The sequence below is a fragment of the Microtus oregoni genome, unplaced genomic scaffold, assembly GCF_018167655.1.
Source record: "Microtus oregoni isolate MIOR12 unplaced genomic scaffold, Mior012 000020F_ref0000438, whole genome shotgun sequence".
Taxonomy (NCBI): domain Eukaryota; kingdom Metazoa; phylum Chordata; class Mammalia; order Rodentia; family Cricetidae; genus Microtus; species Microtus oregoni.
In genome coordinates, this window is record NW_024543079.1 from 39,866,595 (window position 1) to 39,881,409 (window position 14,815).

General features: G+C 52.5%; 1 protein-coding gene across 3 annotated transcripts in view; it reads left to right on the forward strand.

Moving 5' to 3' along the window:
* LOC121460458 (calsenilin-like) overlaps positions 1-10,407 on the forward strand; it is a 69,067-nt gene extending 58,660 nt beyond the window's left edge. For 2 of the 3 annotated variants that reach the window (XM_041670872.1, XM_041670874.1), the window contains exons 3-9: positions 897-1,021; positions 1,458-1,527; positions 1,740-1,810; positions 6,463-6,570; positions 6,920-7,024; positions 7,640-7,702; positions 8,472-10,407. In XM_041670872.1, coding sequence (XP_041526806.1) covers positions 897-1,021; positions 1,458-1,527; positions 1,740-1,810; positions 6,463-6,570; positions 6,920-7,024; positions 7,640-7,702; positions 8,472-8,519 — 590 coding nt within the window. In that variant the 3' untranslated portion in view covers positions 8,520-10,407. The remainder of the gene's footprint in view (positions 1-896; positions 1,022-1,457; positions 1,528-1,739; positions 1,811-6,462; positions 6,571-6,919; positions 7,025-7,639; positions 7,703-8,471) is intronic. The other variant, XM_041670871.1, reaches the window with a different exon arrangement.
* Positions 10,408-14,815: the final 4,408 nt, after the last annotated feature.

Here is a 14,815-nt window from a genome sequence, read left to right on the forward strand (position 1 = left end):
CCATGTGTGCAGGCTGCCCCGTGTGTGCAGGCTGCCCCATCTGCAGGCTGCCCCATGTGTGCAGGCTGCCCATGTGTGCAGGCTACCCCGTGTGTGCAGGCTGCCCCGGGTGCAGGCTGTCCTCGTGTGTGCAGGCTGCCCCGTGTGCAGGCTGCCCCGAGGCCCAGCAGGCGGGTTGTACAGTATCTGGCCGACCTTGTTGGTAGAGACCTGGTTGTGGTATAAAGGATCTTCTACACCTGTGCCAGCAGAAGATGGAGCATTTTGAGAACAGGTCGCCCACAAAGGGGCAGGTGGTTGCAGTTCTCTCGTCCAGAGCTTTTACTTTGTTTTGTGAACAAGATGCATGCCACTCCCAAGAATATGTATGGGGGGCGGGGACCAGATAATTAGGAAAGATCACCAGAAGTCTCGTTCTACCTCAGGGCAACCCTGACACACATTCTGGTGTGCTGTTTTGTTTGTTTGTTTTAACGAAATGGTAACAATGACCTTGCCCTTACCCAGCTACATAACAAGCTTATCAGGCTGGGGTGGACCAAGATGGGTGCCTTCCCATTCCTGATGAGATCAAGGGGGTCTGCATGGAAGAGACAGTCTAAAGATAGTATCTTGCTGTGAGATCTTTCACGTCTCCCTCCCTCTTCCCTTCCCCATGTGGTTGAGGAAGTGGATACGCTCAGAAATAGAGGAGCTACGTTATGGCGGAACAGAAGCTTAGAACAGCCAAAAGGCACAACTCCGTCACGGCCCCTCCCTCTGTGCCGTGCACAGCCAGCATGGCTGTACAGGGTAGTCACACAAGGAGAATCCCTCCACCCTCTCCTTCTGCCTGTGTCCTAGTTCCTGCCCACACCACATGTCTCTCTCCCTGCTGGGTCTGTGTCCTCCTCCAGACAGCAGTGACAGTGAACTGGAGCTGTCCACGGTGCGCCACCAGCCAGAGGGCTTGGACCAGCTGCAGGCCCTAACCAAGTTCACCAAGAAGGAGCTGCAGTCCCTTTACCGAGGCTTCAAGAATGTGAGTGCCCCTGTGTCCCCAGTCCCCATTAGAGGAGAGAGAGAGAGAGAGAGAGAGAGAGAGAGAGAGAGAGAGAGAGACTATCTCTCCATCTTCTGTCTCCTACCCAGGAAATGGGGTTCTTTTCAGGGCTCATATTTTATGGAAGAGCTATGGGGGGGGGGGTATGGTTCAGAATAGATATTGTGAAGGCTGCCATGCTCTTCTGTGAGGGTCTCCAATGCTGTTCCAATTGGGATAGCATCAGCATGAAGGGAACCGCCTCCACAGCCCTGTCTATTGTGCCTTCTGCCTGCCCAGGGCTCAGGGGGCACAACTGTTCCTCAGATAGTGGGCACCTCATCCTCCCAGAAGGTGGAGAGAGGTCAGCCCTGTGGAGTCAGGCATGGAGCCAGGAGTGGCTAAGGCCACTGAGAGGTATGGCTTCTCACTGCAGGAGTGTCCCACGGGCCTGGTGGATGAAGAGACCTTCAAACTCATTTACTCACAGTTCTTTCCTCAGGGAGGTAAGTCCACGGCCAACCCCCTCCCCACTACTGCCTGCACCCCTTCTCTGGGGAGGGGGCCTTATGACCATCCCCACCTTCCTAGCCACCTCTCCTTTATGGAGGGTCTGATGCTGCTTCTGACCTACCAGAGAGGAGCCCTCACTGGGCCTGAGCCCAGGCAGGACTGTGTGAGATCGGAGCAGCTCCAGCCTTGCCCTCTCTCTCTCCAGATGCTACCACCTACGCACACTTCCTCTTCAATGCCTTCGATGCTGATGGGAACGGGGCCATCCACTTTGAGGTAGGTCCTGCTGACCTGTATATCCTGCCCTGAGGTCTCCGGAGTGGTCCCCTCAGAATACAGGGAAATCCTGACAGTTGGCTAGCTTTCTCTTCCGTTCTGTGAGTTTGCATCTAACTCAGCTAGTCAGCCAGGGAAGCTGCCAATACACCCTCAGCTAGCAGTGACCCAACACAATCTATATTTTAAAAAGAGGTCAAGGATTTTTAAAAATTAATTTATCACGTCTTTGGGGAGGGGCACATGCAGTAGCAAGTGTGTGAGGTTGGCGGACAGTTTGCAGGAGTCAGTTTTCTCTATCATATGGGCCCTGGGGATTGAACTCAGGGTGTCAGGCTTGGTAGCAAGTACCTTTAACATCTCACCAGCCCTTGTCTTTGTTTCTTTGAGACCAGGTCTCTCTGTATCATCTAGTCTGGCCTCAAACTCATAATCCTCCTCCACTCCCTCCAGAATACCAGGAGTACAGCCATGAGCTGCTATGCCTAGCTCTCAAATGGGGCAAGGTTAGTGGGATTTCATTGTTCCCTGACCTTATTGCTAAGCAAAAAAGGTCAGAAACACCCAGAGAACGTGTTGAGTGGGCTTGAAGCTTCCAGGTTGTCATCCCGGCAAGACACCATGAGTGATGGCCATTGTTGCTCAGAGTGGGGAAAGAGAAGCCAGAACCCCCCATGTCAACCCAGACAGCCTGTGCTCCCCGTGAGCAGTGGTAGCATGGGTTCCTCCCAGGCCTGGTCACATGCAGTCATTTGAGACAGGCCCCATCTGTGGAGCCCAGGTCCCTAAAAATAGCTACAAGAGAAAAAGCTGAAACCTCTTCAGAGAGAACCTCACTGAGAGCTAACCTGATCGATAAGTGCCCCAGCTTGGCTTCCAAGGCCAAGGGCGGCCAGCAGGAAAGCGGTCTAGCAAGCGCACAGCTCAGAAAGGCCATGGACAGCCAGGCTGGGGTAATAATAACTCGTCAATAATGCCACTGGGTTATTTTTACACAGCACCAGCCACAGAGAGACACTGGATGGGCCTGGGAGCCTGGGTTCAGCTCTGTGACCACAGCCCCCCGCCCTGACCAGAAGGCCCATCGTCCCTGTACACGCACAGGGTTGTTACCATTGCTTTTCATTAACACCTACAACACCAAAGTCAGTGCACATAGACAACACAGTGAGAACAGGGAGCTAGCAGGGAAGATGTGGCTCCCCAGACTTCCTCTGTGGCCAGTCCTGGGGTTCCCACCTGAGGCCACAGAGCCTCTTGGAGAAGTAGTGAAAGGAATTCTCTGAGAAGTACCCAGCCACAACCATGTGGGAAAGCTTTCCCTACTCATCAATGAGCCCTTCAGTCAGCTTCCCAGGACCCCTCTGTGTGTGTCCATGGACCAGGAAGGTCATGGTGCCTACCCCCTCCTGTGACCATCACTTCCTATCCCTGTGGAACCTTCCTGGGTGGCACAGAGAGGGATCTTGGGTTAGGTGATGTGTCTGGGAAGCAGGATATGTCAGTGCCTGGGATGGGGCCCCGGCACCTTCTCATCCAGCACTGATACTTTCTTGTCTTCTACATACTTCTCTGTGTGTGAAATGAATCCCTCTGGCTTTAGTCCCCTGAGGAACTTCCCGGTTGTGACACTTTACTCTGGGGAGCTTTCTGGAGGAAGGGAGGGGCACATATCTCCACTGCTCCGTCCTCCATGTACCATGGGCGATGATCCCCGGAGTCTAGAATGGTCCTCTCAGGTGGGAGGAGGGAGCTCTGGTAGACTCTCAACCCAACTCAACACCTCAGAACCTTCCGGGGGGGGGGGGGAGGAAATATATTACAACTTCTCATCCTTGACAAAATGACAACAGCAACAAAAAACAGTAAAACTAGTGAACCCCATCCAAACTGAGAGGATGTGGCCCCAGGTCCCTCCTGCCTTCCACCTGCTGTAGATAGTGTTGAACATGATGTGGTCCGTGGTCCCAGGTCCCTCCCGCCTTCCCCCTGCTGTGGACGGTGTTGAACATGGATGTACCTTAACTGTCCATGCCACGGAAGCTCTTTCTGACTCAGTAAGTGCGTCTTATCAGGAAAGCACAGAGCTTCCCGAACACTTCAGTAACTATGGGTGTCTCTGGGTAGCCAGCTTGAAAATGGCATTGGACAAGCCACTCATTTGGAAAGTGAAGCTATCACGTGTCTAGAGAGCGTGGCCACTTCTTTGTACTGTACCCAACCCCAACCCCATCATGGCTTCCATGTTACTGACCAAGTTGGCCTCCCTAATATGGTGTGAACTGTCATCCCAGGTTGGCCTGCAGTCCGACAATCACCCTTAGTTCTTACCAGCTTCTTCGTGTTCACCTCTGGGATCTTAGAAACCTGCATGCAACCTGGGTGCTGCTTTGGGGCTCACACCTTTGAGCCTGGAGTTAAGGCTAGTGGTGGACACACTTGAAAACATGCTGCTTGACAAATGGGCTGTCCCTTCGGTGGCCTTGCAGCGACAGTCAGTGCTCTGTTAGAGCGGCCTGTGTGGCTAAAAGGCAGGTTTCCAGAAGAGAGGAGGGTGCTAGTGCCCCCTAGTGGTCTACTTGAGAAGATTGCACCCAAGTAGACACCACACCGTGCCTCATCCTCCCACAGGGAAAGCCTGTGGGGTGGGCAGCGGGGTGGGGCTGGATCGTCCTGGCTTCAGGGATGACTTTGAATCTTCCTTGCTTGGGTAAACCACGCCCACACTTTGGTGATCATTTCCCAGCCTAAAAGTATAAGAAATACCACCTTGCTTCTCCTTTGAGTTTTTTATTCATGACTTCCAAGACCAGTGCACTGACAGGGCAGTCTCCTTATAACATGTTTCCATGACTCTTCTGGGCTGTCCTGTTTAGGTGTGGTGTCTTCAGCCTCCCCGAGCACACAACATTTCCCATCCCCCTCAACAACTGACTGCAGGATTCAACTGTAAATCGACTGAGGGATCCCCAGCTCCCTCGGGCCCCTTGGACCCACTTCCTCTTTCCCCTGGGGCCAAGTCCCCCAGACTGGAGAATCTCTTAACTTCTTCCTGGCTTTGCTCTCTTTCCAAAGGCGCATCTTCCAGCAGCTTATTGGAAAGAGTGTGTGGGAAGTGACTTTCGAGCCACTGGATATCCGGAAATACCTTTACCCTTCCTCTCTTTCACCTGCTGCACCAACTAGAACTTCCGGGAAGGTTGTTCCTCAGGCTTCAGTCCCCTAGGGACTGTTCAACAGCCCCACCAGATGATTCTGATCAGGTGTGTGGGGCCTTATTGACAAGGATGATGGATGGATGCATGGACGGATGGATGGATGGATGGATGGATGGATGATTGATATTGATTGGCTTCTCCTAGTTGGCTTTGTGTTTCTCTCTAGAAACCCTCTCTTGGCAGCCAGTTTTTCTGAGTCTCACCAGGACTTGTGTCGTGGGGTTCAACTGTAGTTGATCTCACACACTGTGCCAGTCTCGGGATGGGGGGTGGGGCCTGGGAACTTAGCTTTGTCTTTGGGGGAAATCTTTCCCAATTTCTCTGACTCACTTGGCTGCATTTTTCTCTGGTTCTGCCTGGGTTTTCTGTCCTGGTGCTATCCTCCAGGATCTCTCTCTCTCTCTCTCTCTCTCTCTCTCTCTCTCTCTCTCTCTCTGTGTGTGTGTGTGTGTGTGTGTGTGTCCACTTCTTGGAAGACCCCGCTTGCTCCCCCAAACCTTCTTTCATCATTTTTGATCCCTACCAACTAGCAAGGTCTTTCTGGTCTTGATCTTCGATCATTCCCCTCTCCTCTTTTATAAACAGTGTCCTGTTTTTATTGTAAAGCATACCAGGTTTCTAACCTCTGCAGCTCCTTGTTTTCATCAGGTTTTTTTTTCCCCTTCTAGAATGTTCTGTTCCTTACAAATTGCTGTTCTGTTTCCCTTGGTTTCTTCTTCTTGTCGTATGGGCTTCCTTGTGGCCAGGAAGTCTAATCTGGGCGTAGGGGCTGAGTCCTTTGAGGCTGTACCCTGTCCCTTTGCAGGCTTCATGGGCAGTTCCCCAGGACAGGTCTTCCTTTCAGAATAGCCAAAGAGGACCCTGTGGTGGGGAGGGGAAGAGGGCTTGCTTCTCGTGCCTTCCAGCTGGAATCCGTATGCAGCTGTGTGGGCAGTTGCATCCTGTCATGTCCACTGTCACAACCCACAGGGGACAGCAGCCTGCCAGTTTGAGCTTGTTAAACTGAAAGTGTCTGAGGACCTTTGACTTGTGGATGCTGAGTGGACTAATGTAGAACTCTCCCTTGGGCTGAAGGAGCCCCCAGACAGCAGAAAGGCGGGAAATAAGCACAGGATACCAAACTAACAGCTGGATCTCTGCTGGACTCAGTATTGATAACTGTGCGCGCACACACACACACACACACACACACACACACACACACTGCCGTGGGGTACACAGGCACAGTTATGCATGTGCTCACACACAGAAGCACAGACAATCTTGCACACGTGCACACACACTCACAGGCTGGCCACCTGAATGGACATATCCACCTCTAGACTGTGGAAGACCCTCATTTGAGGGAGTGTGACTTCCAGTGGGAGTCACCTGGTGGGCTAGAAGGGAGCCCCAGCCATGGCTACTATTCCTCACCCTCCTTCTTCTCTACAGGACTTCGTGGTTGGGCTCTCCATCCTGCTCCGAGGGACGGTCCATGAGAAGCTCAAGTGGGCCTTCAATCTCTATGACATTAACAAGGATGGTTACATCACCAAAGAGGTACTGAGTTGGCAGACATGCCTGTCTCTACTCTCCTGAGCTCCTGGCTTCCCTTTTCTCCTGATGCCACTAGCTTGGTGATTCTCAGCCCTGCCTAGTGACCTTGCCACACAGTCCCAGGGATGGTCTGGTTTGGCCCAAACATTTTTATCTGAAATAGTTACTCTAGCTTCTTGTCTTAGAGACAGGTACATGAAAGTCTATCTCCAGTTTCTCTTAGCAGTCATTGGACAGGTAGGGCCAGACACTCTCTGTAGCTCCCAGGTGCCTCAGACTCACTCACCACTGCCCTGGTGGTGGCTTGGTGTCCCTGCAGTGGAAGCAGCTCATGCAGCCCTCTGTCTTCCAGGAGATGCTGGCCATCATGAAATCCATCTACGACATGATGGGCCGCCACACCTACCCCATCCTGCGGGAGGACGCACCCCTGGAGCATGTGGAGAGGTTCTTCCAGGTATGTGAGCCCTGACCTTCGATGGGGGCGGGGCAACCCTAGTGAGCCTCTAATCCGCACTGAGCCTCAGATGGGCTCCCCGCCCCAGCTGATTGCCGGAATCCTTTGGGAGAATGAATGAAACCCAGGCCCTGTCCCAATGAACTTCATCTGGAAAATGAAGTATTCTGGGCCCCTACGTGTAGAGGCAGCTGGTACCCACACAGGGTCCAGTATTTTAGTGCCTTTTGGGACATATTTGAAGCAAGCTCTCCTCCTCCCACCCTACCTGAATAGTGCTGAAGTTGCCCCCATTCTGGAGGCGCAGAAGGAACCAATGGTTCCATTTTACTTGCGTCATTCGGTGCCTCTAAAGTGCTGGCTTTTATCCCAAAGTTGAGGGGTTAGATAGGCACAGAGGGAATTCTGGGACTAAACTAAGGTGAGCCAGCAAAGAGCCCCCTCAGCAGGCCACCTGAGGAGACCTTAGAGTAAGGTTGGCTGGGAAGGATGGGAAATGGAGGGACCAGTAGAACTGGAAGAAGGCCCCACCCCAACTCCAACAGTGTACTCAGGCTGGAGTAGGGGAAGGCCCTAAGGGAGACAGGCTTACCTTGGGCATGGTTTGGGTTGCAGAAAATGGACAGGAACCAGGATGGAGTGGTGACCATTGACGAGTTTCTGGAGACCTGTCAGAAGGTAGGCGGCATCTGGTTCCTCTGTGGTCTCTGTGTTTGTGTGTGTGTGTGTTTGTGTGTGTGTGTGTGTGTGTGTGTATGTATGTATGTGTGTGTATGGGCATGCGTGTGCATGTCTTTCTCTCTGTTTCTCTGTATTCCCCTCCCTCCCTCCTCACACACAGGATCCTGTTCCTGTCAGGGCACATGGAGGATGGCATTAGCTGCCCTCAGGCCCCACCTTTCTGGGAATCTTCCATCTTTCCTGTGTCCATCACCTTGGTGTTCCCTGAATTTGTCTCTCCCTCGTCTACCCTGTCCTGACTCCCAGACCTCTCTCAGCGATTCTCAGGTCATCTCCAATCAGAGAGCAGTGTGGGGTCAGCAGAGGGGTGATTAGCCCAGTGTACCCCCCAGACAGAATCACACTAAGGGAAAGGCATCCAGAGCTTTCTTGGCTCTGCTGCTGGCCCTCCTCTCAGAGTCCATGGAGACAGGAAACGCACACCACCGCCTCCTGCCTCTCCATCAACCCTGGTCCCTGACCTGACTTGCAGCTAGGAGATTTTTGTGCAGCAGCCATGACCAGGCCCTGCAGTCCATCCCTAGGGCGGACAGGCTGCACCTTGCCACTTGGGCTCTGGGATCAGCTACTCCCCATTTCTCTGGCCCTCGGTACCCCACCTGCCCAGTGAGACATAGTCTCTGACAGGAATCTGCAGTTAGTCAGGATTGGGGAATACCACTGCCCTGCCCCCAGCTCCTGACCAGCCTCTCCTTTCTTCATACAGGATGAGAACATCATGAACTCCATGCAGCTGTTTGAGAATGTCATCTAGGACACATGGGAGGGGACCCTGAGTGGTCATTGCTTCTCAGCCTGGAGAAGCCTCAATCCTGCCTCATACAAGCGGCCTCTATGAGAAACATTTTTCTAATATATTTGCAAAAACTGAGCAGTTTACTACCAAGACAGACACAGACAGAGTCTTTCTCTCTCACTCTGTCTCTCTCTCTGTCTCTCTCTCTGTCTCTCTCTCTCTCTGTCTCTCTCTCTCTGTCTCTCTCTCTCTGTCTCTCTCTCTCTCTGTCTCTCTCTCTCTCTCTCTCTCTCACACACACACACACACACACACACACACACATGGTTTCTCTGACTTGGCAGAGGAGGTGGCAGCCAGAAGGTACTCCTAGTTCTTCCCAGATCAATAAATGGGACTGCCTCTGGGGGTCCCTTCTGTCCTTTCTACCACTTGGGAGACCAGGCTACTCCCTGCCCATGGACCCATGTTCCTAGGAAGCTCCCAGAAACCATACAGGGGCCCAGAGGGAAGAGGTCTGAGCAGGGGAGAAATAATGATAGAAGCTGAGCCTGCAGCTTCACGCTGATGTTCCTCTGGGGTCCTGGAACCCCAGTACCAGATCACCTATTTTGGGGTGAGCTTAGATCATGAGGGACCACTGGGCTATGTCCTTAAAGAACAGAGCAGGATTGAGGTTTTTGGAGAAGCTGGGGGAACAATTTGTCCACACTATTGGGTGATGGAACATCAACTGGCCAATGGGGATGTGGTGGGCGGAGCTCTTGCAGCGCCCAGCACCAGGCTGGCCTCTCCAAGGTACTCTTTGGTTCTGGTGGGGAGGGGTCACCTGGCTCAGGAACTGATAACCAAGAAGCTGGACTGTAATGGGAAAGGCCTGGTAGGGGTATTCCCCTCCTCTTCCCTGGCCACTTGCCACCCAGTTCCTTGGCACGGCAGATCTTTCACAGCTCTGTGGCTGCCCTTGAATAGGCTCATCCCAACCCAAAAAAAAGCACAAACACCCTAACAGCTCAGGCCAGGCCCACAGAGGAGGCAGGGGCCCCTGATTGGGGGAGACCTGGCTCTCCTCAGCCCTGACTCGGTGGCATGAGGAAGATGCTCGGAATCCATCCTGTGCCTCAGAGCCGTGGGGTCTCAGAGCTCTTTCCCAGCCCAGCTCGCCAACATTCTAAAGCACAAACCAAGGACTGTGCTTGCCTGGGCTGCCCCCTGGGAATGGGAGGCCATGTCAGCTCTAAGTTGAAGCTAGCCATGAGAACTGGGGGCCTGTGACCAGGCAACAGGTCGGCAGACCCTCAGGAGGAGAGAGAGCCTCTCCTGCCTGCCCAGGCCTCCCCCATAAGGGACTAAGTCCCAGGCAGCATGTTCCCCAAAGGAACATTCCCACAGAGTACATTCCATCAACTGCAGCCTAGTCTCTGCTCAGGCCCAGCTCCGAGAGTCCATGGTGTTCCCCGAGAAGGTCAGCCCATGGCTAAGGGGGGCCCTTAGAGGATAGGCAGGGTGACCATGGCCCCCCATACACAGGTGGATCCCCTTCTCAGGGCTACACTGACCCCATCTCCATCCTGACTGGGGACCCCTTTACCCCATATAGAGGCCATCAGCTTTCCCTGGCTCAGGGACCTCCCCTCCCCCAGCCTGGTCCCTCCCACTGGGGTTCCTACACTGGTGAGAAGCCAAGGCCAAGGGAGAAAGTTACTACTCAGCTCTAACCCACCCCACCCCTTAGCCTCTGGCTGCACGCCCAACCAGGAGGGGTCTGTACCCCTTGCAGGGACACAGACTGGCCGCATGTCTGCATGGCAGAAGCGTCTCCCTTGAGTGCAGCCTGGGAGGGGGGTTCCTGTCTCAGGGGCCCACCAATATTCAGTCCTATATATTTTAATAAAATAAACTTGACAAAGGCTATGGGCTCTCTCCAGGTTTATCTGAACTGCCAGTCAGTCCTTCCCTCGCTGCTGCTGCAGTTCCTGCCCGGAGGCTTGTTGGTGACTACAGACAACTTTGAGGGAGGAAACATCCAGAACCCCTCTGCCTCTCAGTGTGACATCACTGAGGGGGAAAAGGGCATACACCGTGGGCCCTGGGGACCTTCAAGAGATGCTCCAGTTTTGGTGCCTTGAACGCACAAGACTGTGGAACACAGTGGCTTTCTGCAATGTCATTTATATTTCATCCCCGGATCATTTTTCTTCCCGATTCCAGAAAGTCACTTCTGGACGTCCTTTGGCAAGGGAGGGCATGTCATGTGGACAAGAATCAGGAAAGAGATGGCGATGTAGCTTCGATGGTCATAGAGCCCCGAGTTAGATCCCTAACACCACATAAACTGGGCATGATACCGCATGCCTGCAATCCCAGCACTCAGGAGGTAGAGGCAGAAGGATCAGTGATCAGCTACGTGGCCAGTTTGAGTACAGCCTGGGCTACACGAGACGTTGTATATGTGACGTGTATTCGTGTGTAGCACAACAGAGAGAGGACCCTCCTGCCCAGAGGAGGTTGGAGGATCAGGTGGTTATTTGTGACTGAGCAGACAGATGCTCAGAGCAGGGAGGTGATGGGGCCATACAGTACCAGCAAGGGGCCCACTGGGCAGCAGACTGATGAAGGGGGGTGATGGGGCAGGTGATGGGGAGGTACAGTACCAGCAAGGGGCCCACTGGGCAACAGACTGAAGAGTGGGTGGCAGAACAAGATGAGGATTGTAAGGCAATCCCAGAAGGTCTTGAGCCATCCTTGAGCACACAGAGAAGCTGGTAGCACCCATGACAGTCACTGGGGACAAAGGCTATGGAGCCAGTCAGCTGTATGACCCGAACAAGTCACACAATCTCAGTGCTTCACTTTCCTCCCTTGTGAATTAGGCACAGGTAGAGAAACAGACAGACAGACAGACAGATGGAGACACAGACTATACTGCACTGCAGAGCCAGGCTTACATGAACACAAGGATATTTTCGACCTGATAGCAGGGTCAGGCCTCTCTGTAAAGTGGAATCCAGGGGTTCCGAAGACTGCATCCATGAAACACGGCTCCTCTCTGCCTCTGTCCTCTGTCATGAGCGTCTTCCTGCTCCCCTGGGATCGTCTTTGTTTCTGAAGGACACACTCCACAGTGGAGCTGACTGCTCTAAGCACTTCCTCTGAGTGCGCTGGTTCGCACATGTAATCTCAACCCCTAGGATGCTGAGGCAAGAGGATTAATCCAGGTGAGGACAGTCTGGGCTACACTGACTTCCAGGCCAGCTGGGCTGTTCAATGAGACCTGTCTCAGACAGAAAGACAAAAACTGTGCTTCCTGCTCAGAGGGGCTGCCCTCTGCCCTGTTTCCTACCAGCCTAGGGATGAGCTGCTCCTTGGAGGAGTGTCAGGGCTGACCTGACCAGCTCTGAGCAGCACGGGTGTGGGGCAAGAAAGTGGCAGGAGTGGGCACCGAAGAAGGGCTTCTTGTCCCTGCAAGTCTACACTGAAGACAGAGAAGGATCAGGTCTCCAGCACATGACCCCAGTAATTCCTTAACGTGGCACCGTGCCTCTAAAGGCCTTCGACATCTAGAGCAGAGGTCCCACGCTTCCACTCTGGAACTTTCTGCCTCATTCTGAGTATAATGTCACTGAACCCCAATTTCCTTATCTGGGAAAAAATCCTTGATTCCCGCGACTTTGACAGTTAAGGGTTGTCTGTCTCTTTTGAGACAGGGTCTCACTATACAGCTCAGTCTGGCCTCCCCATCAGTGGCCTCTTAATAGATGTATTTGTCCTTCCTAAGCGCTGACATTTTTTGTGTATTATTTCCCATCCTTGTAGTAGCACAACTTGTACTGATAAGTCATCTGATAAAGGGCATTTGTGATGGTCTCCAGTTTTCCTGGTCGCCCCAAAGCTCATGTGGAGAGCAGCCTGCTAAGGTGGGACAGTCTCACCAGTAAGACCACAGTCAGTGGTCTAATGTCCACGTGTCCGTCCCTTGTACCACCCCCCTCGCCAGATGACCCAAACAGAAAGAGGGCCCAGAGCAAGTTGTGATCATTAGGGACCTGGCTTGTCACCTCCCTCCCACCATGGTTTGTTACTTGAAAAACACAAAATGGGGGTGGGGCTGGAGAGATGGCTCAGAGGTTAAGAGCACTGGCTGCTCTTCCAGAGGTCCTGAGTTCAATTCCCAGCAACCACATGGTGACTCATAACCATCTGCACTGAGATCTGGCACCCTCCTCTAGCGTGCGGGCATACATCGAGGCAGAATGTTGTATACATAATAAATCTTTAAAAAAAACACACAAAATGGGGAAAGTGATGCCCCACCTCTTCCCCACGTGGCACTCAGCCATACAGCTTCCCAAAGAAATGATCAGCCTGCCTTCACACAGCCGGCGTCTAGACACTTCCCAGTGTTGTGCCCCCTACTGACCACCAGGGGGAGACTGCGCCATTTCTCTTTTCATCTTCTCTGCCTCCAGGAAGGGAAACGATTTGTCATTTCCTTCAAAGTACCAAAGACATTTTCCTATTTCTGCCTCATCCTTCTCGGGGTTTAAGAAATAAAAAGTGCCGCTCACAGAGTGTATCAAGAAATAATTCCATAAATGCGCCCAGAGTAAACCAAACCGGGTGTGGGGGGAGGGGAACACATAGCTACCTATGTCCTCCTATTTTATTAGCCAGGATACAGAGAACCCTTCACACACATAACCACTGGGCCTTTTTCTACTTTGAGGGAAAAAATATCTCGAGAATTCTCCCTCATGGCTGACAGCTGGGCCGCTCTAAGCTTTAGAGGCAGGAAGAAGACAGTGGTCTGTGGAGACCCTGGGAAGGAGTGTCAAAGAGCTGAAAGACAATTTCTCACAGGACTGTACTTCAAAATATCTGTGCCCTCCCTCTTGGAGGCAGAGTTCTCTGTGCAATCTCAGGACTCTTGAGTGGGATCTTTGTTCGGTGACCTGGAACCTTCAGGGACATCTGCACCAGCCTTTGCCCTTCAAACTCAGGCGGGCCTGGCAGCCACCCTCAGAGGCTATGTATGCTACAGCAGGCTGCTTACTCTCTGTGAGGGGTCACTGCCCATCCGCTCTGCTAGGGCTTAACTTCCTTCCTACCCGGTTCCTCCTCCCAACCCTGTCAGGTTGCAGTTCCCAAGCCTAAATTAAGGGGACACTGAGCTAGTTCTGGACACCTGAGGCCTCACCCTAAGGAAAGCCGGTTATATATGTTGTACTTTGTCACCAGAAGGCAGGGAACAAGTGTGAGGTTGATTCGGGTGATGAGAACAGGACCTGGCCACTGGTTGGGAGGCCACACTTGACACAAGAAGACCTGCCTTCCCCAAGAGCCGTATCTAAACAAGAGCAGGCATCAGGAAGATGGTTCCTGGGTAAAGAGCTTGCCGTGCAAGCATGAAGACCTGGGTTCGGATCCCAACACCCGTGTAAAAAGCTGAGTGTCTTAGCACACATGTGACCCCAGTGCAGGGGGACAGTGAGAGCTCATAGGCCAGCTCTAACAGCCAATCAGTGGAATCCAGGTTCAGTGTGAGGTCCTATCTAAAAAAATTAAGTAGCTCCCCGAACTTGTCCTCAGATGCTCAGTCAATACTCCTGCAGTGTGTCATTTGATCAAGGCACCTGGAAATTATGCTTCCTGCTTCAAGCTTCCTAATTTCCAGTAAAACTAGACATTCAAAACTAACTCATAAATATTTATTTTAAAATATCCTCCATAGTCACAACGGCTGCTGCCTCACCATAGGCCTCGGTCATCATCGACCTGACTACAAGGTCCCAGGAACTTAGGTCCCGTCTGTTTCAGGTTCACATGCCCCTCACCATCAGGACACACTCTCTAATGAGCAACTCTTCTGCAAGCTCTTCCGCACGTGGGCATTTATATAACACATATCTTCATTAAAAAAAGACACACCTTAAGTGACACTTAAGACACTGTCCGCCATCTTTCTTCTGCCTCCAGAAAAATCCTTGTCTTCCATCAAAAACATCTTGTACCCTAGACTGTGTGGCAGTGTGATGTGTCAACTGCCGAGCAGCCACAGTCCTAGAAGACAGAAATGATAGGCAATGTCCTGTGTGTCCTGAAGGGCCGGCTAAGTCCGAGGAAAAGGGAAAGGTCACTGCACCAAGTGCTGACTGTCCCCTCCCCTCAGGCGCTGGGATGGTGTTCTCTCACAGGTAATTCAGGAGCTTCACTGAAGCAATACTGTAACAAAAAAAAGTATTTACGTTTTTCAAATGTTTGTGAAGCTCAGCACTTGGGTTTCTAGAATCGTGTAACCTGCATCAGTCAGTGTC